Source organism: Sorex araneus, chromosome 6 (genome assembly GCF_027595985.1).
Source record: "Sorex araneus isolate mSorAra2 chromosome 6, mSorAra2.pri, whole genome shotgun sequence".
NCBI lineage: Eukaryota > Metazoa > Chordata > Mammalia > Eulipotyphla > Soricidae > Sorex > Sorex araneus.
Genome location: NC_073307.1, coordinates 48,127,237 through 48,153,856, shown reverse-complemented (window position 1 = coordinate 48,153,856; position 26,620 = coordinate 48,127,237). Strand labels below are relative to the sequence as shown.

The window sequence follows — 26,620 nt, the reverse complement described above, 5'->3', positions numbered from 1 at the left end:
CCAGTGTCAACTTACCAGAATGCCCAGGTTCTCTGCCACCCTCCAGTCTGTCTCCTCAACAGCAGGCTTTTAAGTTTGGTTATTACAAGTTATATCTCATGCTTACACTGTTGTTGGCTCTGTTTAAATGTATACTTATGCCTCCCCTCTATACCACCAGTATGACCACTGCCCCTGACTCCTGCCACTTCCCATCCACCTCTTGCGTTTTTCCTTCCTCAGTTTCTTTCCTTCTCTGTCCTCAGGTTTATAATCTAGGGACAGCGTTAATATAGGCAATCTCTTGTAGATACCTTGCATTTCCTTGTCCTTTTTTTCCATGTATGTATCAGATTGGAAAGTGAGATTACCCAGTTTCTATCCTCCTGAGTTTTCCAACCAAGGTTTAGCAAATTGCATGATTACAATTATTCCTTGCAGCTGAGTAATATTCCATTGTATACTTCTTCATTATCTATTCATCTGTCATTGGACACCTGGGTTGGTTCCATATCCTAGCACTTATTTTAAGTGCTGCAGTGAATAATAGCATGATGTTTCCTTTTGAATGAATGTTTTTGTGTCTTGGGGGGATAGATAAAACATGGAATTGCTGAGTCATATGGCAACTCTATTCTTAGTTTTCTGAGAAACTTCTGTTTTCCAGAGGTGTGCAGGCAACAGTCTCAGAAGAGTGATGGATTCCTTTCTCACCACAACCCCACTGGCACGGATTATTCCCAGTTGTTTTGATCTGTGCCATTCTCATTGGTGTGAAATGACAGCTCATTGTCATCTTAATTTGGATTTCCCTGATAATAGGTGATAATGAGCATTTTTTTCCTGTCCTAATGGCTGTCAGTTTGTCTGCAGGGAGTTTCTGTCCCTGTCCTCTCCCCATTTTTCAGTAGAGTTTTGGGGTTTTGTTGTTGATTGTTTTTTAAGTGCTTGGATATTAGCTCTTTATATGATGTGTTGAGTATGAATATTTTCTCCCATTCACTGGGATGTCTTTCAGTTTTAACCTATTTTCCTTTTGCCATGTAGGAACTCTTTGTTTTTGACTTTTTGTTGTTGGTCTGTTTGGGGGGGGGGGGCTAGGGAGCGTTGATTGAAGTGTTTAGTCCATTGACATTCAGGGAAATTTTTAATACAAATTAGGGTTTTTTAATCATTTTTCTATGGTAGTTTTGGTTATTTTTGTTCTTAGATGCTTGGTTTTTGTAGGGGTTCTTGTGGCTTTTGTTGCAGGGCTGGATTAGGTGTAGTAAATGTCTCTGTCTCTGATGTTTGAGAATGTTTTTATCCCTCTGTCAAATCTGGATAGCAGCCTTATGGGGTAGAGGACCCTACATTGAGGATTTTTCTCTTGCAGTGTTTAGAGTATGTCGTTCCATTGTCTTCTAGCTTTTATGGTTTTACATGAGAGATCAATTGTGAATTTGATGTTCTTTCCCTTGTATTTTAGATTTGGCTATCTTCCACTTTTTTTTTTCCTTCCTTTCCCATTTCCCTCTCCTTCAGGTATTCCTGTGATCAGAAAAAAAAAAGCTTATTATCTATTAAATATTTTATATTTTTTCCCAGTTTTTAAAGTTGCTTTTTAATTGCCTTTTTGTGATGCTAGTTTATGTTTTGTCTTCAAGATCACTGACTTGCTACTGTAGTCTGTCATCTCTTTTGATTCCATTTCAGTGTCACTTTTTCTTTGTGTTGATTGAATTTCTCTTCCAGAGCTTCCTTCTTTTCCCTCCACTGTTGCAAAGACAGTGTTCAGGTCCTTCTTGAATGGCATCAACGTGTTTGATGGGCTTGAAGACACTCCAGGACTTCTATCCCTTGTGCTTAAAAGCTAATTTCCTTGGATTTTTTTGTCATTTTGGTGTTTTGTGGGGTAACTTTGGAGCTGGAGAAGAGTTAGGGGTCTGGATGCCCTCTGCCCACTTCTGCAGCCTAAGCTGGGTATGGGTGTCTGGGTTGCCCCAGTGTGTGGGACTAGACAGTGGGGTAGGGGAGGTGTCTGGGCTGTGGTAGTCTGTGAGTAATTTTCCCCTTTGCCAGCATCTTTTTACTATAATTCTTATTAGTATAAAATATATAAAGGTGATCGACAAGCCACTGAGAGTATCTCGCCCGCCGGCAGAGCCTGGCAAGCTATCTGTAGCATATTCCATATGCCAAAAACAAACAACAGTCTTAAAATGGAGATGTTACTGTTGCCCCCTCGAGCAGATCGATGAGCAAATCGATGAGCAATGGGATGACAATGATACAGTGATATGTTTATAATGTTAATGTAACAAATACCCTCCACCAATGTCCCTGTCTTCTGGGTCACCTCTGTATTCCCTTCACCCCCACTCCACTACTTTCCCTGTCCCTCCCATGCTTAGTACTGACCGTTGTGTAATCTAGCGCCAAGGGTTTGTCATCATTAATTGCTATATATTTAATGGGAAAATTTCTTTATGAGCATTTTTGTCTAAATAATTTCTAGGACCCTACGATTTAGGATTTTTGTTTATATTTCATTTTAATGCAATACAGATTACCTGTATTTATAAAAATAAAATTGTCAGGGCCTGAGCAGGGTCCCACCAGGACTGGTCCCTGAGCACTGCTGGGTGTGACCCAAAAACAATTTTTTGGTGAAAGTTTCAAATTATTAATGTCTTGTTTAATGCCTTTATTTTGCAGCTAGTGGAGGTTGGCAAGAACCTGAAAATCCTCATACACAGCGGGTAAGTAAAGAGTCGCCGGGGAGGATGAAATGAGAAAAGATCAGCAAAAGACTCACTCAGGGTCCTCTATTCTGTGTGTAGATGCAGCCTCTGTTTAGAGAGTCATGATCTTCAGGCCAGAGGAGTAAAGCAGGGCACTTGCCTTGCTTGCCACTGACCCTGATTGGGTCCCAGGCACCCCAGATCGCCAAGCACAAACAGGAATTATCCCTGAGTACAAAGCCAGGTGTAAGCCCTGAATACTGCCAGATACGTCCCCCAAAGGGGACAGTGGGGGTGGGAGGAGGGGGGCGGTATTATGCTTTTAATTCTAAGACTTAAATCAGGGACAACTTTTTCTAGTCTGAAACCTTGGTATAGTTTTAGTTCTTTACTCAGGTTGTGATCATTTTAAAGAAAGAACGTTAAAAATTAGTTTTCCCCATATTCGAAAAATAAAGACCTTTTGTTTTTATGCATGTTACAGTTATATATGCATACTCAATAGGTTGATACAAGCAAAATTTGTTATACCTGTCTCTGAGCATGTTTTAAAAAATATTTATTGTGCTGGGTCTTGCACGTGGTCAAACCGGTTTCTATCCCTGGCACCCCACATGGTCTCCTGAGTGCAGAGGCAGGAGCAACTCCTGAGCATCACCAGGTGTGGCCCAAAAACAAACAAAAAAAATTTTTTTTTAACCTGATAATACTTGGACTGGAGCGATAGCACAGCGGGTAGGGTGTTTGCCTTGCACACAGCCAACCCAGGTTCAATTCCTTCGCCTCTCTTAGAGAGCCTGGCAAGCTACCAAAAGTATCTTGCCCCCACAGCAGAGCCTGGCAAGCTACCCGTGGTGTATTCAATATATCAAAAACAGTAACAAGTCCCACAATAGAGATGTTACTAGTGCCCGCTCGAGCAAATCAATGAGCACTGACAGTGACAGTGAATACTTGGTACTGTGCTGGCTAGAAAGTTGAATTTGGGATGACATGAAAGAGAAGCTTTACTTTTAATCATATATTTTACAAAATATTTATAATTGGCGCTGCTTTTATGAAAATTTTTTTATATATATAAAAGACAAATAGTAAAGAAAACAGTTAAAAAGTCACATTTTCAGATGATCCTATTACTGTGGATTTAAAAATTGGAGCAGCTGTGAGGAAATTGGCAGTGAAGGGGACCGGAGCAAATGCAGTGGGTAGAGCATTTGCATCGCGTGTGGCCCCCTTGGTTTCGATCTCTGGCACCCCATATGGTTCCCTGCGCACCTCAAGGAGTAATTCCTGAGTTTAGTGCTAGGAGTAATCGCCGGATGTGATCCAGAAAGCGAAAGGGGGAGGGATGGTGGTGTGTGAAGTAAAAGATCAGTGAGAGCATAACATTTCCAAACCTGTGGAGTGCCAGGCCTGTTTTGGTGTGTTTCAGTTATGAGAGTAGATGATATAATGAAAGAAACTCTCATTGAAGAAAAGGGCAGACTTGCTCTGCTTAGTAATTTGTCTTCATCATTTCTTCAATTCAATAACTAATTTCATGTTTTCTGTTAATTTTTTGTGTGTGAAAAAAATTCTTTATCTTCTGTATCTCTTACAGATGAACAAACTAATTGAATATTACCAGCAACTTGCTCAGAAAGAAAAGGTTGAGCGGGACCGTAAGAAACTGGCACGTCGTAGGAACTATATGCCTCTGGCTTTCTCGGTGAGGACTTGATACAAAAGGTTCACTGACTGAAATCTGTGGGGCTCAAGAACAGTGAATCAGTTGCTGTTTCTTTGTCCTGAATGATGGGTAGCAGAAGAGCTCTTGTATTATAGATACTAAGTTCAGCAGTTATGTTCTTGCTGTGTCATCATTTTTGTTTGGATACTTTGAGGGGTTTTTGTTTTCTGTGTTTGTTTCTTTAGTGGGGGAACTTTGCCCAGGGTGCAGGCTTGATAGTCTAGTGCTTGGACCCAGTGGTGCTTGGGATCCACCAGAGCTGCATTTGATGGTGCGTATGGGGCCATGCGAAACTCGAACCCAACTCAGAGTCTCACATGCTCTCACTGAGCTGTCTCCCTTACCCCATTGAAATGTGAGTTTTTACATCATTTTTACATCATTCCCCGTTCTCATCAGATTATTACTCACAAGAGGCTTCTATTTAACTTCATGGGTGTCATATTACTCTTACAACTTCTAGATACTACAAAATGCCCAGCGAAGGTAAGGCAAGTGGTAGATTCTATTCATATACTTGTCACCACCTTGTACAACCTGGTGGTAGTAGTTTCCCAGCTCTAGGTAACATTTTTTGCAGCTTCCCACAGTTCTCAGTTTTGTAAAACACAAACTTTGGCAGTGTATTTGTGGAACTAACAGGGGAAGAAGAACAAAGGAGAGGTTAAAGATAAACAGGAGAAAAAAAGGGGAAAAAAAAGATAAACAGGAGGGTTGGGAGTTCCCCCCAGTAGTGCGGAGTGGGTCTGACTCATTTAACTGGAGCTCTCTGCGGGAGGAGAAAGGACAACACAGGGATGCGCCTATAAAGCCTGGGACTGTCCAATAGTCTGCCAGTCAGAAGCAGCAGTAGAATTGGAGCTTTTGTTATTGTCCCCAAGCTTTTGTTTGCTGTTGCAAAACTGTATTTTTTATGTATGTGTGTGTGTGTGTGTGTATTTGCTTGGAGACAGGATAAGTGACATTTATTGGTTAACAATGTTGTGTGTCAAACACTGTGCTAAGCACTTTATACTAACCATTTTATTTATCGTAAATAATCCTATAAATGTAAATAACCCCATTTTACATTTGAGGAAATGAAACATTATAAGATTAGTTTGTTGCACTGTTTCTACATGAAAATTAGTTAAGTCCTTGAAACTGTATGATTGCTAATGTTCATATGAAAATATCTAATTTAGAATTTTATAAAACACTAAAGTTTGCAAAAGCATCTATATTTGACTAAGACTTTAATGAAGTCTTTAATTTTTCCCACCTATATGATATATTAGTATAATCTATATATGTGGTAATATATTTAAAAGAAGAATTAGAATGAAATGCATTATTCTTTCAATTTTCTCATACAACCTGCTTGCTGTTTTAGTTTGCTTCTATTTTATACGGCACTTTTTTTTTTTTTTTTTTGTCTCTGTTGCAACCCGCTGCTATTTGGGGGCCTACAGCAACACACTATTCATGTAGTGGTAAGTTCCCTTTTATGATTTTTGCTAACCCTGAAGAAGGCAACAGATGATCACTGAGGTTACAGAAAGACATTTTCTTTAAATCATGTATCTTAGACATTTCCACATCCTAGACTAAGCTGTAACTTGTTATTAGATTTTTTAGATTAATAGTAAAAACATCACATTTAGCCCTCACTGTGTTAGTGTGGTGTAAGTCTGTGAGTGTTGCTTTCATTAACTTCAATATTATGACCATACATGTTCACATTAAAAGAAATTTTTTAGTTAGCTTATTTTTCTTTGCTTATTTCCCTGTGCTTCTCATGCTGTCCCACCCATGTCTTTCTTTTGATAAATAAATGTGTATATGTGGGATTTGTTTTGCGGGGGTGGATTGGGGCTGCTCCTGGCTGTGTGTTTGGGGGTCGCTCCCAGCAATGCTTGGGGGACCATTCAGTGCCAGAGATCCAGTGAAGATCAGCCACATGCAAGGCAAGCTTCTTAACCCCTGTGCTTTCTCTTTGGACCCTAAATGTGGGACTTCTAATCGGAATTTCTGAATTCTGTGCAGGACAAATACGGTCTTGGAACCAGGCTTCAGCGACCAAGAGCTGGTGCAACCATCAGTACCCTTGCTGGACTTTCGTAAGTTTGTGTGTTAAATTACTTTGAAGAAAAAAGCTGTTATCAGAGTAAATAGTGAAGCAAAAATAAGCTCCTGCTCTGCAAGATCAAATCAGTTGCTACCAGAAGGGACGGGAGAGGTCACAAATCAAAAGGGACGGTTCTGTGTTGAAGTATAGAACTGGCTATAATTGGTAGGCTTGTATATAGATACTGCTTTAGTGATACACAACCTCAAACTTAATGTTAAATTAATTTTTAAAAAATTACAGGTCACAGCTGTAGTACAGCAGGAATGGCACTTATGTGACTCAGACTCGGTTTGATCCCTCGCACCACATACAGTCCCTCCCACCCCGCCAGGAGTGATCCATCAGAACAGAACCAGAAGCACTAAAAAAAAAAAAAAAAAAAATTTAAATGTTTTGATTTGGATTTGTTTACTTTTTAAAAAACTAACATTTCCCTCAAACATTACTTAATCTTTTTGGTACCAGGGATCAAACCCAAGTCTCGTATATATGCTCATGAATTTTACCAGTTTAGACATATACCTCCAAAAATATTTTAATTTTGTTTGCAAGAGAGTTTTTGGGCCACACTTGACAGTGTTCCAGAATTATTCTGCGTTTAGGCATGACCTCTGGAAATACTAGGGGTTGTATCATAGATGATGCCAGGGGTCAAAACTGGGGTCACCTACATGCAAGGCAAACACCTTAACTTCCGATACTGTATTTCCTGTCCTCAAAACCAAAATTTTGTTAAGATAAAGACTGAAAATGATAATGTGGTAAAATGTTAATAGTGAATATAGATGAAAAGTGAAAAATAAAAATGCACAGATATACACACTGTTTAAGGAACAACTCTCCATAATTGTCAGTGGGGGAGAAGATTATTACACTTAGAGAAAACTTAAACAGAAAGTATAATTTTTACATAGGGCAATTTAATACATTTGAAAAGAATTATCAATTTCTTGCTATGGAAGAACACTTCAGTTATTAGATCATAGATTTGAAGGTTGTCAGGTAAACCCCTGAGGAGTTACTGTTTTTATTCTTCAGCCTGAAAGAAGGAGAGGACCAGAAAGAGATAAAGATTGAGCCAGCTCAGGCTGTAGATGAAGTGGAACCTCTCCCTGAAGACTATTACACAAGACCAGTCAATTTAACAGAGGGTAATTTTAATCCTTATGCTACTTTGTTCCTATTTACATCAATTATGCTTATTTTACATTGGTTGAACCTTTTTATTTTGAAACTTGTTTTCTTTTTTTTTTTTTCTTCCCTTTGATGTTGGGACCACACACAGCAGTGCTTAGGGCTTGCCGCTCCTGGCGCTGTGCTCAGAGATCATTGCTGGCCGTGCTGGGACAAAACTCAGATCCTCTGCACTCAAGGCCAACACCTTAACCCTCATTCTAGCTCTCCAGCCTTGCCTCTTTTCAAACTGTTTACACTGTCCCTGCTGCCAGTTGCACACTTCACTTTCAGTGTACCCTCGGGGTTACGTACTTGGTTGTGGTACTGTAGAGACTGCATTCTTCATTAAGGCACGAGGGATCACGAATTGCAGTGTTGCCAGGATTGCGCATGGAATCTGGGGCAGTGCTGCAGCGGGGGTACTCAGCCCCTGCAAGCTCCACCTCTGAGCTCTCCCCAACCTGTTTTTTGAGATTTTTTTTTAACAGCATAGTTGTTGGTAGTTAAAAAAAAAAAAGTGCCCAGATAATGGGCAAAGAGTTGCCTCATTGGTGGCATTGCTCTTATATCAGTCAGGGACAAAGCAAGTGGTCCTTTGTTCATCCCAGCTTGATGCCTGTTTGGCTCTGGGGCACATAAAAAATAAATAAAATAGATAACAGTTACTCATTTAGAGAACTTTAAAAATGTCTGACAAGCTTCTATATTGTTTTTGAAACATTTCTCAAAGGCAACCTTTTCTCAGTAGTTAAGTTGAGGCAGGTCACTCTAAGCTAAACCTAGTTTCTGTCTTTCGTCAATAGTGACTACTCTTCAGCAGCGTCTTTTGCAGCCTGACTTCCAGCCAATCTGTGCTTCACAACTCTATCCTCGTCACAAACATCTTCTTATCAAGCGATCCCTGCGCTGCCGGGTAAGTATTTCCAGTCTACTACTTTGCTATTTGTACAGAAAAAGGACAAGTTAAAGGGGACATGGTTAGTGTCTAGGCATTGTCAAAATCCCTGGAATGTAGTGAATACTTAGGAGAATGTTCTGTATGTCCAGACACTTATTTTAGGCTTTGGACTTGGGGGAGATATTTGAGGTAGGGGTGGCGGTGCCAGGGTGAAGCCAGGGCCTCACACAAGCAAGTCAATTGCTCTACCACTTAGCCCCATACACTGTTTAAAATTCTTTCAAGACAAATTCAATATTCCTAACTCTGTAAGGTATTATTATTATTATTATTATTATTATTATTATTATCATTATCATTATCATTATCATTATCTCTTTTTTTCCTGGGTTTTGGTGTGGGGTTTTTTGGGGGAAGGGGGGAGGGGAGAATCACATGGGGGCCATATCCAGTGTTGCTCAAGGAACTGTGTGGAGTACCATGGATTGGACCCAGGCCTTCTGCATGCAAAACATGTGCTCTGGCCTTGTTTGCAGTTGTGTGAACTGACCTAGCTAGAGGTCAAGTTCATAGTGCTGATCCCTGAAAGAACAGTGAAATCATACAGTTTTTAGGCTAGTATAGAAGAAATACAGAGGAATACTAAAAAATAAAATGCTTATTTAAGAAAGCAATTAAAAGAAAAATGACGCAAAAAATTCAAGGTCTGGGGCAAGGAATATAGCTCACAGTAGCATGTGTAAGGCCTTGGATCTGTTGACAGCACCACCAAAACAAGCAAATAGAGTTCATGGTCAGCAAATCTACAGAGCAGAGCACAGAGTTTACTCCGTAAATTAGAAAATGAAATTTTAAATTTTTAAAACAATTCCAGGTAGAGGAGAACATTCTAGATCAGGGAATCCCACAGAACTTTCTGTGATGATGGAAATGTTTTATTTCTGCAGTTTAACATAGTCATCACAATTACATATAGGTTTTGAACACTTGAGTTTTGTACTGAATTACATACTTGAAATGTGTATGTATTTGAATTATGTACTGAAAACAAACAAACAAAAAAAGATACATAGCAAGGTAGCAACAAAGGGCCGAAGGCAAACACTGTGGGAGAACTGATCCATACGAGTTTGGGGAGAAGTTAAGGTGGAGGGAGGTGGGTATACTGGTGAGGGCTGTGGTCTGCATGGGAAACCATCATAAGCAGATCTTGTATATACAACAGTATTAAATATGTTCAGTAGTCTATGCTATAAATATGTATACGCATATCACAGAACCTGTAAGACACAGTATGCAATATTGTATATCACAGAATCTAAATTTTAATAAGCTGAATTTCTAAAGAAGCTCATTGTTCAGCATACTCAGTAAAATACTATGCATGTGTTATTTTATTGCATTAGGTTTGAAGGTGTAATATTTGATAGTGCAATTGCTTATACTTGAAGTCCAAAACATATTTTATAAATTTTGATTATTGGTAGTATACGTCTCGTTTAAAATGTATGTGGTCTTTTAACACAATGTAAATCTCTAGGGAATGCTAAATTTAGTGCTCTGTGCAAGAACAAATTGTCGTCTTGTTTTTCTGATACATACTGTACTTTTCTTTTTAGAAATGTGAACACAATCTGAGCAAGCCAGAATTTAATCCAACATCTATCAAATTCAAAATTCAGCTGGTTGCTGTGTGAGTTTACTCTTGATTTAAAAGAATTAAAGAAAAACTACATCAGAATAATTTGCCAATTATTCCTGTATAGGTTTTTCAATAGTTAATATGAAGTTTAAGGCAAGTCTGTCAACGGAGAATCAGAGAATCAAGGGTGCTTGTTTTTGTCTAAGCCAGGAGTGTGTGATCTGGCATGTTGTGGCATGTTGAGCACTCGAGAGAGTCACTAGCCATTCATCACAATGGATTAGGTGATTACCTAGGGTTAGAAATAGTTTTAAATTAAATAAAAGCTAATACATTATAGCAGACTAAAGAGATCCTTGAAACTTTAACTGTGTTCTGATAACACTTGATTGAATGAAGTAATTGTGTTAACTTACTAGGACTGTCAGTGGAAGGGAATTCACTGCATGAAAATCACCTGTCAAACAAGAAAAGTATTTTGAAAAATTAGGACAATAATTGTCTTAACTTTAAGGTAAAAAGCCTTTCATGAGTAATCAAGTAGCCCCTAGAGAACCTGGCTTGCGATTTGAACTGGCCCCTTACACAAGAGGAAATATACCTGAAAACATGAGAAGATCATGAGACTGGATAAGAAAAGTATAGTTTTTTTAAAAAAATACCCTTGAGACTAGTCAAACATATTGTATATATTGTTGGCTTATGCATTGCTGGGCATTTTTGGAGAGAGGTCTGAAATAGCAAGATAAAATTACATACACCTTTTTGCTATCTCAGGATATTCTATTCTATAGAAATAACATTATCAGTATCTGAAGATATCACTGGTATATAAAGTATCTAAAGAAGGATGTGTATTATAACATTTTAATGACAAAAAAAACTGGAAACAATTTTCTGTCAAGGTGATTAATAATTATAAGGAAATAATTAAATCAAGGTACACATTCTGTAGAGTATTAATTATGTGGCAGTTAAAGAGCAATTAAGCCACTATCAGTTTTTTTAAATGCCGGAATAATAGTACACTGGTAGGGCGTTTGGCTTGAGGCTCGATCTCCAGTATCTGATGTGGTCCCCTGAGCACCACCAGGAGTCATTCCTGAATGGAGAGCATGGGTGTGATCCAAAACCAAACTAACCGAAATATGTGAAGTGCTGGTCTCTTAATTAAGAATTATGAGAAGAGAACTTAGAGGGCCAGTTGCTGAGTTTCGCCATTGTCTAAAACTGCCCCCTCATTCTGGAAAAGAAATGATACATGGGCCCAAGAGATAGTACAGAGGATAGGGCGCTCGCCTTGCACATGGCAGGCCTAGGGGCAGGTCCCCAACACTCAGGGTATGGTCCCCTGGGTATGGTCACAGCTGGGTGTCACCCAAAAACAGAAACAAAAAATAGAAATTCTACCTACCAATCAGGGTTATTTAGTAGGGCTTTGCAATTTAAATTGTTATAAGGTAATGCTCTGTTTTCCTAGCTTATCTTATTAATTATTATGACCAGTTAGAAAGGAACAGTGCTACAAAAATAGTACATGTGAAGTCTGGAATGGATTTCATTCCTGATTAGAAATTAGACTTATTATAGAAACCCGAAACGGCAAGATGTGGTTATCAATATATTAAACTGTATTTGAGAAAAAGACGTTTGATAGCACAGCAGAATCACGCAGGAATACAGGTGCTCTGGCCATTAGGCAGGCCATCGAAGTCCAGTCCCTATTGGCGGGACTCTGGGATTTGAGTTCTTTAAATACTTTAAGTAATTCTGATGGAGAGCATGAAAAAATACTGTTTGAAGCTGAAATACTTTGTCTCAGTTCTAACAGAAACATACCCCCACTCTTAGTGTTTATGCAATGACATTTTACCTTATGTTAATTTATTAAGCATAAGATCAATGCATGTTGGGCTGGAGCAATAGCACAGCAGGTAGGGCGTTTGTCTTGCACATGGCTGACCCTGGTTCGATTCCCAGCATCTCAGTATGGTTCCCTGAGCACCTCCAGGAATAATTCCTGAGTGCAGAGCCAGGATTAACCCCTGAGCATCGCCGGGTATGACCCAAAAAACAAAACATAAAAATATAAAATAAAACAAAATAAAACCGTGGGTGAGGGGGGGGGATTAATGCGTGTTTTAGTCAAACGCTTTCCCACTTATTTGCTTAATTTACAATGAGCCCAAGATTGGGGCTGGAGCAATAGCACAGCGGGTAGGGTGTTTGCCTTGCATGCGGCCGACCCGGGTTTGATTCCCAGCATCCCTTATGGTCCCTCGAGCACCACCAGGAGTAATTCCTGCATGTATGAGCCAGGAGTAACCCCTGTGCAACACCGAGTGTGAACCAAAAAGAGAAAAAAAAATCATTTAAGATAAAGATAAGTTACCTTATTGGTATGGAGGTGAGTTGAGGGGGCGTCTCCACACAGTGCTCGGGAAGCCACGGGCCCAGTGATCCTCAGCCTGGTTTTGTCAGCTAGACAATTCAGTGCATGGGTCCTGTTACTGTGCTGGGCCCATGAACATAACCACTTGTGCTCAGGTTGAGATAGGGAATTTGCAACGTCAAGGATTGAACCCAGTCCTTGAGTTATCCCCCCGCCACCTGTCCTTATTTTATAATTGTTAATACCAAGACACAAAGAGATGAACATCTTTCCCTGGTCTTTATAAGGAGATATCTTAGTTTTGTAAATACTAAACTGACATGTAAACTTGGCAGTGCAGCATAGTGGTTACGAGCAAGTATTCTTGCCTCCTTGCCATCAGGTTACTTCTCCCAGTCCTGTTTTTATCCATAATACCTATTTAAATTTAGTTAAAATGAAGATTACATGAGTTAACGTTTATAAAGAGAATATTTACATGATACATAAATAGGTGCAATAAAAAGTGGTGTTTGGGGATTATTTTTACAACCCTACAGTATATAGTTAAATCAGACTTGAATCTAATAGCCATTTTCCTTTCAGATTTACAGAAATGAACTTATAGATGTACCAGAGAAATAGTACAGTAGGTGGGGCTCTTGCCTTGCACGCAGTCAACCCAGGCACCTTGTATGGTCCTCTGAGCACCACCATGAGTGATTCCTGAGTGCAGAGCGAGGACTAACCCCTGAGTCTCACTGGGTGTAGCCCAAAAACAACAACAAAAAAATATGAAATGAACTTAAAGAATCTTAAAAACAAGAACTGGAGAGAGAGCTCAGAGGGTTGGGATATGTGACTTTCACGTATGAGGACCCAGGTTCTGTCCATTAACTGCATTAGCCCACCATCACTACCCCCACTCTACACTGCAGAGTGTAGACCTAGTGACACTCAAAACCAACCGTGGTGACCCAAGGGTCTCCAGCAGTGGTGGCCCAGATATTACTGGGATTGACTTTTGGGCTCCTGACCACAGCTGGGAATAATTAGTAAGTAATTAATAAGTAATTCAGAAAATCATTAGCACTGTATCATTGTCATCCCATTGCTCATCAGTTTGCTCGAGTGGGCACCAGTAACATCTCCATTGTGGGACTTGTTACTGTTTTTGGCATATCAAATATATCACGGGTAGCTTGCCAGGCTCTGCCATGCGGGCGGGATACTGTCAGGAGCTCCATACATATATGTTACCTGCGTGATGCGCATGCTTATATAAGCTATATATAAAATTTCAGAAGGAACTCGCTGCCAGTTCAAATTGATGTTTCAATTTCTTTTGGAGGGAGGAAAGGAGGGCTAGACTTTGGGGCCACGCCAGGTGGTGCTTAGGGCTTACTCCTGGCTCTGCTTAGGAATCACTCGGCAGTGCTCAGTGGGGCATACATAGGTAGTTCTGAGGATTGAATTTGGGCTGGCTGTGTACACAGAAACCTCAAGATAATTGGATGATCATATGATTCCTTAAAATTCTTTGGCATGTTCAAATTGATATGAATGAGAGTCTTTGCTTTGCCAGCTATAAAAAGAATCTTAAAAGACCTTAAGCTAATCCCTTTTTTCTTTTTCCACACATAGCAATTATATTCCAGAAGTGAGAATTATGTCAATTCCTAACCTTCGCCACATGAAGGTTAGTACCGTGTTTATTCCAGGAAGCAAAAGAATGGATTAAGTATGTGTGGGTGCATGTTGGTGGAGGTCACTAATTAAGAAATTGAGAGTCTCTTTAAAATTACTTATAACAGCATTTCTAAAGAGTGTTTGGGGCAGGGGGTGTATATTATGTAGAAGAAGAATCGTATTTGGAGAAAACAGGGGAGGTAATGTTGACCCCACGGGCAGCATTCCCTCTTCTTCAGTCAGAAAGCTCTCCGCCGTCACGTGCGCCTGCGTGTCCTGTCAGAGATCAGCTAGCTCTCTTCACCGCAGCTGCTTCTCTTTGGGATTCTGTATGCCCTTCTTCCCAACCCCTCCCAGAAAATTACAGAATATTCTACAGCAGCCCTTGTTTTCCTTTTCATGCTGCTCAGGGAAATATACTCCTGTTTCATTTTGAAGATTTTTTTCATAATCTTAACGAGCATATCAAACAAGGGCATATTGTAAGTTAAGAATTCTTTAAAGTCTCTGACACCTGGAAGTGGTCAGGGGTTGTGTCCTTGCCCAGTCCCCGGTGCTCAGGAACGGTAAGGGTTAAACCTGGGACTCTTACGTGCAAAGCGTTCATTCCCAGCCCTAGGATCATAAACTTTAAATTTATTTCAAATTATTTAGAATAATAGGAATTCCTCAAAATTTTCGTATCTAGTAACTAGCCCATTCAAATGTATTTGTTTCGTTTCCTCAGGGAAATAAGCCTAATTCCAGAGAATATATAGTTTAACATATAAGTAATAGACCAGAAATCAGTGATGACTGAGATTTTGTGGTATGGAAATATGGTGCTCAGAAATAATGGGTGTAGAGAGTAAGAGGGAATGTGCCTGGGGGGGGGCAGGGGGGCGAAGGAGGGGTGACAGAAGGAATACTGGTAACATTGGTGTTGGAGAATGGGCACAGGTGGAGGGATGGGTACTTGAATATTGTATGACCAAAATGTAACCATGCAAATTTCTAAGTTTTGTACTGTATCTCACAGTGATTCATTAAAATTTTTTTTCAAATTTTTTTAAGTTATGTTACTCACAAAAGAAAAGAAATATGGATGTAGAGTAATATGGTAACAATTAGAAGCTTTTGTGAAATGTTAGCTACTAAAAATGTGACTCTACATGGCAATAGTGGAATATTTCTGAAAATGCCTTTTTCTGTTCCCCAGGAGAGCCAGGTCCTCCTGACTCTCACCAATCCAGTAGAGAACCTCACCCATGTGACACTGTTGGAATGTGAGGAGGGGGATCCGGATGATATAAACAGCACTGCCAAGGTAAGATTGTTTGGCCTCAAATTGATTGACCCTGATTTCCTAGAGTGCCTTATTGGACCTGGCCTACGGCCTTGCATCATCTTTGTTTCCACATCCACGTAGTTATCAAATTCCTTTTGATTCTTGAACTTTAACTTCAAACATACTTTTGCTGCCTTGTTTGAATATCTTATTGTTTCTTACCCAAATTGTAACCGTAAATTCTGTTACAGTTCCCACCCATTGTTCCTGTTCCCATCTATTATCTTACCAGAGTGATCTTTCAAAACTGTCACTTCAGTAGTGGCATGCCAAACATTTGGCATTCCTCTGATTGAAGTGAAGTCCAAATTCTTAGGAAGCGTAACGCTTTTATGTCTTTTATGTTCTGTTTGGAGTGAGGGGAGGGTTTCTGGGCCCCTGGTAGTGCTTAAGGGTCACTTAAGCACTGGATTGCTGGAGTATTCTGGATTGCTCCTCACAGTGCCCGGAGGACCAGGCAGTTTGGAGAGTGAGCCCAGGGCTCCTACACGCCAAGTGTGCCCTCAGCCCTTGGAGTTACCTCTTCAACCCCAATGTCCTCATCTCTGTTGATGCAGAATGACCTTACAGATCCCTACATCGAGCTTTCTAGATGCATAAAAATATACGTATGAATGTTTATTCTCCAAGCAGATTCACAGGGTTATGAACTTACATGCTGGAAAATGTTACTCTTCATTTTATCCACTTTACCCTTCATTCTTTCCTCAACGGTGATAGTCATATCCATACCACGCTCTTTTTGTTTAATGCATTCTTCAGATTCAGGAAATAACATTTTGGGTGTTTTGGTTTGGTTTGGTTTGGGGCCACGCCGAGTTCTGCTCAGGGCTTACTTTTGGCTCTGAACCCAGGGGTCACTCCTGGTGGGGCTCAGGGAACCATACGGAGTGCTAGAAATGGAACCCAGGCTATCGGGTGTGGAAAACCCAGGTTATCTGTGTGCAAAGTAAATGCACTGCCCGCTCTTCCCTCTCCAGCCAAGAAATAACATTTAAAAGTCTATATGGTTCTTCTGGCTGGGTCACAGAGTATCCATGTAGTATATACACAGCACTTACTAAAGATTGAAATAAGTGATTTGGAATCAAAAGAGATAGTACAGGGGGTTAGGCTTGCAGTGCAGGCAGTTATCCTTGCATCGCATATGGTCCCCTAGCGTGGCCAGGAGTGATCCCTGAGCACAGAGCCAGGAGCTAGCCCTATATGGTCGAAAAAAACTAAATAAAATAAGTGATTCTGATTTTTCACTAAGTATTATTTAAATGAATGAAACGTGGCCTTTACATTTAACACTTATTAGTAGAGAAATCCTTTATCACGTTTTCTCCGCTTTTCAATTATTTTACTTATTAGCCTCACTCCCAAAACAAATGGCTCTTATCTATCCTTGCCTTTTTTTCTGTGTTTCTGTAACACCGATAAGAATAGAGACACAAATTAGAGCCCCATGCATATATCCAGCTTATAGACTCTTTCTCTTAAACCCCCTAACCACATTTGTATTCGTAACAGAAATCAAGTTGACATGATCTGTCAGTCTGACATAGCAGCTGAAGCCTACTTACAGCATTTGAATGAGCTTGACTTAACATGCCAAGCATCTCCATTATTGTTTTGTTTGATTTTTATTTTTGGGTTATACCCAGCTATGCTCAGGACTGCACCCAGCTAGGTGCTTAGGGAACCTCACAGTGTTGGGGATCAAAATTAGGTCTCCACCATGCAAAGCATGTACTCTGACCCTTTGAGCTATCTCCCAGCCCCATTTATTTGTTGTTAAATGTGCTAAAGTTTTCAGATACACTGGAAAGAATAAAGAATAATGCAATAAACACCCATGTCTGCTGCATTATTCTTTATATCCTAACCTCATCTTTAATCTCATTATTGTTTGACCTCATCTTCTTAAAACATAAAATTTTGGAATTGGAGAAAAAGTACAGCAGGTTAGGATTCCCTTGCACTAGCAGACCTCGGTTCAGTCCCTGGCACTCCAAATGTCTGGTACCATATGGTCTCCCAGGCACTGTCAGGAATGGTCCTTGAATGCCTCAGGGTATAACCCAGAAGCTAAATAAATAAACTAATAAAACGAAAGACACGGTTGAAACCTCCATATTCTCCCACTTGAATTGCACAGTGTAGCTAGTGAAATAAGCACTCTTGACTCCATCCTCACCTCAGATATTCTGTTCTTTCATTAGAAAGGTTTGTTTCTGCTTTTTTTATAACTTAGGTAACATGTCTACAATAATATTAATTACTTTGAGGTAACAGTACTGGGGGGGACAAGATAGTTTTTATTTAACAAAGTTGTTTAATTAGCAACATGAAGTTGACTAGAGGGAGAGAAAGAGAGGAAAGCATACATGTTCAAGAGTAAACACAGGCTTCTCCAGAGTGGAAACAAGCAGAAGAGAGAGATGTGTTCAAGGGAGAACACAGGCTTGAAAGAGCAAGCCCAGGACGGCCAGAGACCAGCCCCTGGAGAACAGGCCTGAATCAGGGGCTCGGCAAGGATTAGGATAGAAATCAGAGAAAAAAAGCATGGGGTCAGGGGGCGCACAGCCTCATGAACTGAGAGCCCTGACTGACCTTAGCTTCCAGTATTTATTGATTAGAACCAGTAAACATTAGAATACAAACATTCTTTAGTTGGATTAGACTTTTACATAGCTGAGGGTGTTGATCACTGTATCACTGTCATCCCGTTGTTCGTCGATTTACTCGAGCAGGCGCCAGTAACGTCTCCATTCGTCCCAGCCCTGAGATTTTAGTAGTCTCTCCTTACTCGTCTTTCCCAATGATTGGAGGCTCTTTTCAGGGTCAAGGGAATGAGACCTGTCATTGTTACTGTTTTTGGCATATTGAATATGCCACGGGGAGCTTGCCAGGCTCTTTAGTGCAAACAGGATACTCTCAGTAGCTTGCCAGGCTCTCCGAGAGGCATATACCCTTTATGATGATGTATCGTCACACGGCTGCTTTCAGGAGTATGTTCACTCATGCGTGAGGCTCAGCTCGAACATGTGGAAAGCGCCTGGAGCGTGGCAGTGGTAGGGTAGTGGAGGTCGGCTGCCAGGGCTGGGTCCCTTGGGGCAGGGAGGGCTCTCGCCTACCCCACTCTGGGGCACCCCTGATGCAGAGTCTGGTGGCATGATTATAGGGGCCTTATTTTATGCTCCCTTCCGGGAGAAGCAGCCATGAGTTCTGGAGGGTGGCCGATGAGGAGATTATCTGGCGTCAGCAGGAGGTGACGTATGGGTGTGACCCCCAGGTCACCAGAGATTGGGGGAAGCAGGCAGAGGATCTCTGCTCCTGGTCCCATTGAGCCCAGAGTCCAAGATCCCAAAGTTCCGTGTTACCTGGGTTCCGTGGGACTTTACTCATGCGTGAGGCTATTTATAAATATAGATAGGTTTATAAACAACCTATTTATAAATATATTATAAATATAAATATAAATAGGTTTAGTTAAGCATAAAGATAAACGTGGGCTTAGTTTAACAAGATGGTGAATCCCTTCCTTCGGGGGATTCTAAGAGCTCTGCCCAGGGGCTCTGCCCAGCATTTTGGAGTCTCATCCCCAACAAGACCAGTCTTTATGTCACCTCTAGTCTGCCTCTTTCATTCCCCATCCTTACCCCTCACTGTTGGTAATCTCAGTTTGGTACCCCAAGGAAGAGGCCTGTATTTCTAAAGTATGTTTTGTGGATATAAGTAAAATAATGCTTCTATAAGTTTTTTAAACTTCCTGCTTGATTCTGTGTGTAGGTCATTGTAGTGATTTGGTTATTCCCTTGAATGAATGTCTTACAACACAGTGATCTCATCTGAAGTCTTGTGTTACTGTCCAGGTGGTGGTGCCACCCAAAGAGCTGGTATTAGCTGGCAAGGATGCAGCAGCGGAGTATGACGAGTTGGCAGAACCCCAGGACTTTCAGGATGATCCTGAGTGAGTGAACTTTTTTGACCTGCACATACTATAATTGCCTGATCCAAAATGTTCACATGCCTGGGGCTGGAGTGATAGCGCAGCGGGTAGGGCATTTGCCTTGCACGCAGCTAACCCGGGTTCGATTCCCAGTATCCCATATGGTCCCCTGAGCACCGCCAGGAGTAATTCCTGAGTGTGTGAGCCAGTTGTAACCCCTGTGCATTGCCAGGTGTGACCCAAAAAGCAAAATGTTCACATGCCATATTCAATAATTTATTTCTTCCCTGCTTATAAAAATAATTGCTGTGAGAGTACTTGCCTTATAATAAAAATAATTAGAGAATACTTGCCTTCATGCAGCCAGCCCCAGTTTAATTCCCAGCACCATATATGGTTCCCAGGATTGATCCCAGAGCAGCAAGCCAGGAGTAAGCCCTGAGCACTGCAGGGTGTTACTCCAAAACCAAATAATTATTATTATTGGCTAATGATTATTATAAAATAATTACTATTAATAATTAATAGTATGGAAGTTTGAAGAACATATATATAAAGCATGAAGAATAAAATAAAGTTCCACCACCAGAGATAACCACCATTATTGACATTTTGATATTTATCTATACTTCTAGATATTTCTTTCATCATTTAACTTGTTTATTCATTTAAATATATTTCCTACTCATAGTGATAAAAATTTTCAAATATGTGATTTTTAGTCACTATGGACAGGTCATAAATTCTTACCTTATATGTTTATCATTGGATTCATTCACTACCTATTTTCCAGCAATATAATAACTGAGGAGTAAAGCTCAAACCTGTCCCTGAATTAGGTCTGCATTAGTCATATTCTGTTCCTAAATCAGCTATTCGAACACAAAGAATTTCAGATGTAAATTGTTGTGGTTGGGGACCAGAGAGATAGTACAGTGGGTAGGATATTTTCATTGCAAACAGTAGACCCGGGTACAATCCCTGGCACTACATCTGGTCCCCCAAGTCCCAGCAGTTGTTTTATCCCTGAGCAGAGCCAGGAGTAAACCTTGAGCACATCTGAGTGTGACAGCATATGACTCTGTGATAACATTCTTGTGTCACACGTGTTGAGGCCTGGGGTTTGATCACTATATATATTGTAACGTATATATATATACACACACACACATATATATATATAGGTTTGTGTGTGTGTTTAATGGGTTAATTTCAGAGGTTAAAGAGAACTCTGAAGTATCCCAGATATGAAGAATTTACCAGGAAAAGATTAGAGTTACTAAAATTTAGTCAGACGCCTAGGAAGGTTGGGAGTTGGTAGGCGAGGACACTGCCTGACCGTTGCTGACATCTCAGGTGGGGGAGGAATGGCACAGTGAAGCTGCCTCGTGGGAGATAGAAGCTGATACTGCCCCTCCTTAGTGAAGAAGCATTGCAGTCAGGATGTCCACAAGAAGTTCCCAGGAGAAACAGGCCCCTTCTTCCCCCAGGCCTCTGGTCTAAGGCCTCCTCAGAGGGAACCTGACAGGAAGCCAGCCCACAAGGGAGAAAAGTGGTTAGCACAGCCTGTGTCACAGAGCAAGATACAGAAAGAATAGGAGCTTGGAGCTGAAAAGCAATAACTGAATATTCTAGCAGAGGAGACTTGGCTTTAAACAGAATCATCAAACTTCCTCAGAAGACAGTAAAGAAGAAATAACATGGGATAGGTTGGAAAAGTTTAGAACAGAGGTGAAGTCATTGCGGTCAGTAGCAAATTTGAGTTAACTTTAAAAACTTCAGGACAAGTGATTTGTTACTGTATAGAGGCAAGGAGTTTTTTGTTTGTTTGTTTTTGTTTGTTTTGCATTTTGGGTCACACCTGGCGATGGACAGGGGTTACTTCTGGCTTTGCACTCAGGAATTACTCCTGGTAGTGCTCAGGGGACCATATGGGATGCTGGGATTCGAACCCGGGTCTGCCACATGCCCTATGTGCTGTGCTATAGCTCCAGCCCCGAGGCAAGGAGTTTTTGTTTTAAAAAAAAAAAAAAAAAAAAAAAAAACTTCCCAGTTATCATTTGTTGCTTGCACAATTAAGGCTCAGAAGATTTATTTGCTTTTACCATTTTTTATTCTTGTTTTGTTTGGGGACTATACTTAGTGGTACTTAGGCCTCACTCCTGGTGGGGCTCAGGGTAACCATATGGGATGCTGGGGATTGAACCTAGGTTGGCTATACATGGAAGGCAAGTGCCCTACCTGCTGTAGTATCACTTTAGCACATCCTTTTTACCATTTTTAAGTGAATTTTTATGATATTAGAAAAGTAGATCAGTATTTCATTGAAGAGACTTCATTGCTGGTACACAGATGGGGACATATCTTGCCATCAGCAATTTCTTGTTGGCTGTAAAATAACTAAGTCCTGGTGGCGCGGCTGACTTGTGAGCTGCCTAACACTGTACTTATTTCCTTCCGTAGCATTATTGCCTTCAGAAAGGCCAACAAAGTGGGTATTTTCATCAAAGTGACCCCACAACGTGAGGAGGGCGAAGTGACCGTGTGCTTCAAGATGAAACATGATTTTAAAAACCTGGCAGCCCCCATCCGCCCCATGGAAGAAGGTGACCAAGGCACAGAAGTCATCTGGCTCACCCAGCACTTGGAACTCAGTTTGGGCCCACTCCTTCCTTAAATGGTTCCGTTGGCAGGCAGATTCCAAAGGACAGTATCACCACAAACATGCATTAAACTTTGGAAACCACTACTTCATTAGGCCTTGTTGATAACAGTGGGCTTATGCACTACTGAATCCTATTCCATCAAGGGGAGAGGACAGTAGGTAAGCTTTGGGAACACAGAGTCAAAGCTGTTCCCTTTCTCTTATTTCTGTTGACACTAAACTTGTCTACCACACTGAATCTTGCATGTTGAATAACAGCAGCGTGGTTTACCCCAAGAAAGTTCCTTAGAACTCTCCATTAGATTTGCCACTGAGACACTGACTGTATTGTCTTCAGACTTGGCCACAAAGGATCACAATCTCCCAGATGAAACTAAAAATGAAAATTGGGGCCACGAGTAGGGCGTTTGCCTTGCATGCAGCCGACCCAGGTTTGATCCCCGGCATCCCATATGGTCCCCCAAGCACCACCAGGAGTAACCTGAGCATTTTGGGAGGTGACCCAAAAAGCCAAAAAAAAGAAAATTAGAAAGTAAATCTTGTTAAAGCACCCACTGCTTTCTGCATTCCATTAGATATAATCAGTGCTGAGTGGTCTAAGCATTCCTTCACTTGCCTTCACAGTTTCATCATTTCGTAAATTCCCATTTGACAAAAAGGAGTGGACATTATCTTACTTTTTCTGATGATTGGGGAAATCTGCCGTTTTTAAGGTGCTGTCATTTGGCCTTATCTCACTGAATACAAGATAATTATCAGTGGCTCCTAAAACTTTTTCAGTGTAAAAGTGAACTGTTAGGGAGATTTTGAAAAGCAGATGATTACATATCATGTCAGAGATGGGGGAAGGAGGTGGTGGAGGAGGGGTGTGCAAATATCATTTAATTTAAATGTTGCCCTACCATCCGTGGGTCACCTTCTCCATGGGAGGCAATCTGTGTGTGTCTCACTCCTTTCTTCCTGGCTCTTTAAACTCAATACACCATTCTGAATATTTGGGATCTGGAAAGACCCTAGTGAAACTTGATACACAAGTTCACTTCTGGAATGCAGAAAACTTGAGGCTAGGTTTTTAGCATGGTTTGAACTATGTTCTTTCCATTGAAAGCACTGTCCTCCCATTGTTCATCGATTTGTTTGAGCGGGCACCAGTAATGTCTCCATTTTGAGACTTGTAACTGTTTTTGGCATATTGAATATGTCACGGGTAGCTTGCCAGGCTCTGCCGTGCGGGCGAGATACTCTCAGTAGCTTGCCAGGCTCTCTGAGAGGGACAGAGGAATCAAACCCGGGTCAGCCGTGTGCAGGGCAAATGCCCTGCCTCCTGTGCTATTGCTCCACCCCTGGAATTTAAAATATACTGAATCATTTCTAAAAGTACATAGGTAACTAGGGGCCTGGGGCAAGAACTCAAAGGATGGAAGTACAGTTTGCATGTGGGAGCCCTCTTGTATCACATGGGTTCTAAGCACTTAGTTAAGGGTGACCCTAAGTGATCGCTAGGTGTGGCCCAAACAAACAAAGAAAAATAAAGGTACATTATTAGCAAATTGTAATATGGTGAAGAGATCACTAATATCTGGGAAAGGTTATGCTCTATTTATATAACATGAATGCAACATGTGTTCTAACCTCCTAATGAAAATACCCTGACCACCCCTATCAGCCATGCTAAGACATCTTCCCTGGTATTCCCTAAGTATAATGGAAATTACTCTGTAGTCCGCTCTTGTTATTTAATATGTGGCCTAAATCTATTTAAAAAATACAAACACAAAATACAATTTTGAATCCAAAATTATATTTAAGTTTATGACTTTTATGGATGTCACATAACACCATTTTGATTGTAAACCAAAAAGTAGTTCAGCAAATAGCCAAGAACACTTACCTACACATGCTATTTTCACTGTGTCCTGGAATTGTTAACCCTAATTCTGTGATGTTTCTAAAATGGGGCTAATAAAGTAAACCAGCTGTACCACATTTTTTTTGTAATACAGCAAGTGACCATATCTTTGGGGAAAGAGAAATTTCCTTTTACCCTGATTTTTAGTTCAAATCTTTTGAAAAAAAAAACTAAGATAGGCTATAGGTCACTTTGAAAGATAAAATATTTAGAAAATCTTTGAACTATACCAAATTGTATTCTTCTTAAAGTCAGGACAATTTATGAAACAATATTCCACGGAATAACATATGCTGCAGTATATTAAAAAAAAAACACATATCTCTAATATGACAGTAAGAAGGTTTAGCTTCTTAGGAGTTGGGGCGGGGGTAGGGAGACATATAATGACAAATTTTCAGACCCTAGAAATGGATTTCATTTTTCATGATACCATAGAGTGTTAATGTCATGTTTATTTTGCAGTTTGCTAGAGCCTACTTTGAAACCACTACTCCATACTTAACAGTGGAGGAAATGGGCACCGAAGTAGAGAATAGCTTCAGGTTTACACGTTTGCATAGACTGTACACTGTTTGTAGCGCATTTATAGCACGTAGCTGGTATTTGTTCCCCTAAGTAATGTTGAACTAGTGGGTCTCATTACTTCATGTGACACAAAAATGCAGAGACACTGTAAATCATAGAATGTCTTCTCTTCTGAAGCCAAATTAACTGCAGAATAACAGAACCACTGGTTTAATGTTTCTTCAACATAGTTTTAAATGGAAATTTGCATTCTATGTAAAATTTTGCTTAACAATGTAGTAAAGAATTGGTTCCATGTCTACAGCTGATAAATTTATAATTTGTTGCCTTTTTTATATTAGAGCAGGTGCAAAATTTTGATGTGACAGAATTAGATATCATTAGCACTTGAAACTACAATTTCAGAGATTTAAGGCTTTGTGATTTGATTAACTACCACTGTTCTGTTACAAGTGCTTATAGGCATAATAAGCTAAATGTCACGCATATTTGTGAAGAACATCCTATTTGCCCCTTTGGGGAATAAGAGGCACTCCTTATTCTTTATGAATGACAGGTTCCTGGTTTGCTTTGTTGCTTAACAATGTAGTAAAATAAAGAAGACAAAGCTTTAATGTGTTTTGTTTGCTCTATGGAATCTGATTGGAATAACATGACGTCTCATCAGAACACAGGTTATTTCTAGGAATTTGCTATGCAAATCGGTGGGCATATTTCTTTCCATTTTTCTAAGTGAATGAGTCCTAAGCCATATTATGGGGCTGGGAGGATAATTCAAAGGATGGGAGTGTGTGCTCTTGTGTGGAAGACCAGGGTCCATTCTCCAGCACCACCTAGTTTTCCGAATACTGCAGGTGTTACCCAAAACTTAAAAGAAAAAACCTCTTTACAAAGTAAGTAGGTGTTATTTGAGCTATATAAGCATTCCCAGAAGCATCGTGTAAAATTTACAGTTTATTGTAATGCTCCTGCCAGCATTTTACTCTGGGTCCAAAGATAACTTCTCCACTACACAAAAGGTCCCAATCCTACCAAGTGATTCATCTGCACTTAAATCCATCTGCATATAGGTGGACTGTGCACACTCCTAATACCAACCTCACCACTTGAATGATTCACCCTTTTCACACCTGCAGACTGGACAGTGGTCACCACTGTATTGAAATACCTTTTTTTGCAAGCCAGCAGGAAAGTTTCTGAGAACCAGCATTGGTTTCTGGACTACACTGGAAAACAGATTTAATTGGCTCGGTTTCATTCTCTACCTCTTCAGCAATTCTCCCTCTTCTTCATTTCCATCTGCATGCTGATTTCTTGTTTCTGTTTTGGGGCTACACTCAGCAGTGCCCAAGTATTGCTCACTCCAACTCAAGAGAGATGCTCCCCCAAGGTTCTGGGACAAAGGGGAAACCATAAAATATCTGGACAATCTCCCCACATGAAAAACATGTACACTCCAGCCCTTTGAGCTAGCTGTGTGGCCCTAATTTCTCCTTTTAAAGAAGAAAATGACTTCATATCCTTCTTTAACTTTAACCACCCCATTTCTCTGCTTCCATTACGGCAAAACTTCATTGATTTGTATTCAATCCTCTCTATCACCTCTGAATCCATTCTACTCTTGTAAAGGTTTCCTGTGATTCCTTACATCTCAGTCTGTGTATTCTTTCCAGTAGCAACTGGAGGTTGATCCCCTCCCTGTCAGACTTCACTTGTTCGAGCAGGCACCAGTAACGTCTCTTATTGTGAGATTTATTGTTACTGTTTTCGGCATATCGAATATGCCATGGGTAGCTTGCCAGGCTCTGCCGTGCGGGCGCGATACTCTTGGTAGCTTGCCGGGCTCTCTGCAAAGGGCAGAGGAATCGAACACGGGTCGGCCTTGTGAAAGGCGAAGGCCCTACCACTATGCTATCGCTCCATTTGCTTCTCAAAAT

General features: G+C 40.5%; 1 protein-coding gene and 1 pseudogene across 2 annotated transcripts in view; both read left to right on the top strand.

Annotated features, from left to right (window-relative positions):
- The window catches only part of DCTN4 (dynactin subunit 4), a 37,944-nt gene extending 12,647 nt beyond the window's left edge, over window positions 1–25,297 (top strand). Inside the window, exons 4-14 of one of the 2 annotated variants that reach the window (XM_004620614.2) lie at window positions 2,677–2,720; window positions 4,303–4,410; window positions 5,883–5,903; window positions 6,457–6,530; window positions 7,580–7,692; window positions 8,521–8,630; window positions 10,235–10,308; window positions 14,273–14,327; window positions 15,516–15,623; window positions 19,505–19,602; window positions 22,045–25,297. In XM_004620614.2, coding sequence (XP_004620671.1) covers window positions 2,677–2,720; window positions 4,303–4,410; window positions 5,883–5,903; window positions 6,457–6,530; window positions 7,580–7,692; window positions 8,521–8,630; window positions 10,235–10,308; window positions 14,273–14,327; window positions 15,516–15,623; window positions 19,505–19,602; window positions 22,045–22,258 — 1,019 coding nt within the window. In that variant the 3' untranslated portion in view covers window positions 22,259–25,297. The remainder of the gene's footprint in view (window positions 1–2,676; window positions 2,721–4,302; window positions 4,411–5,882; window positions 5,904–6,456; window positions 6,531–7,579; window positions 7,693–8,520; window positions 8,631–10,234; window positions 10,309–14,272; window positions 14,328–15,515; window positions 15,624–19,504; window positions 19,603–22,044) is intronic. The other variant, XM_004620615.2, reaches the window with a different exon arrangement.
- LOC129406362 (small nucleolar RNA SNORA48) lies at window positions 8,236–8,356 on the top strand (annotated as a pseudogene).
- Window positions 25,298–26,620: the final 1,323 nt, after the last annotated feature.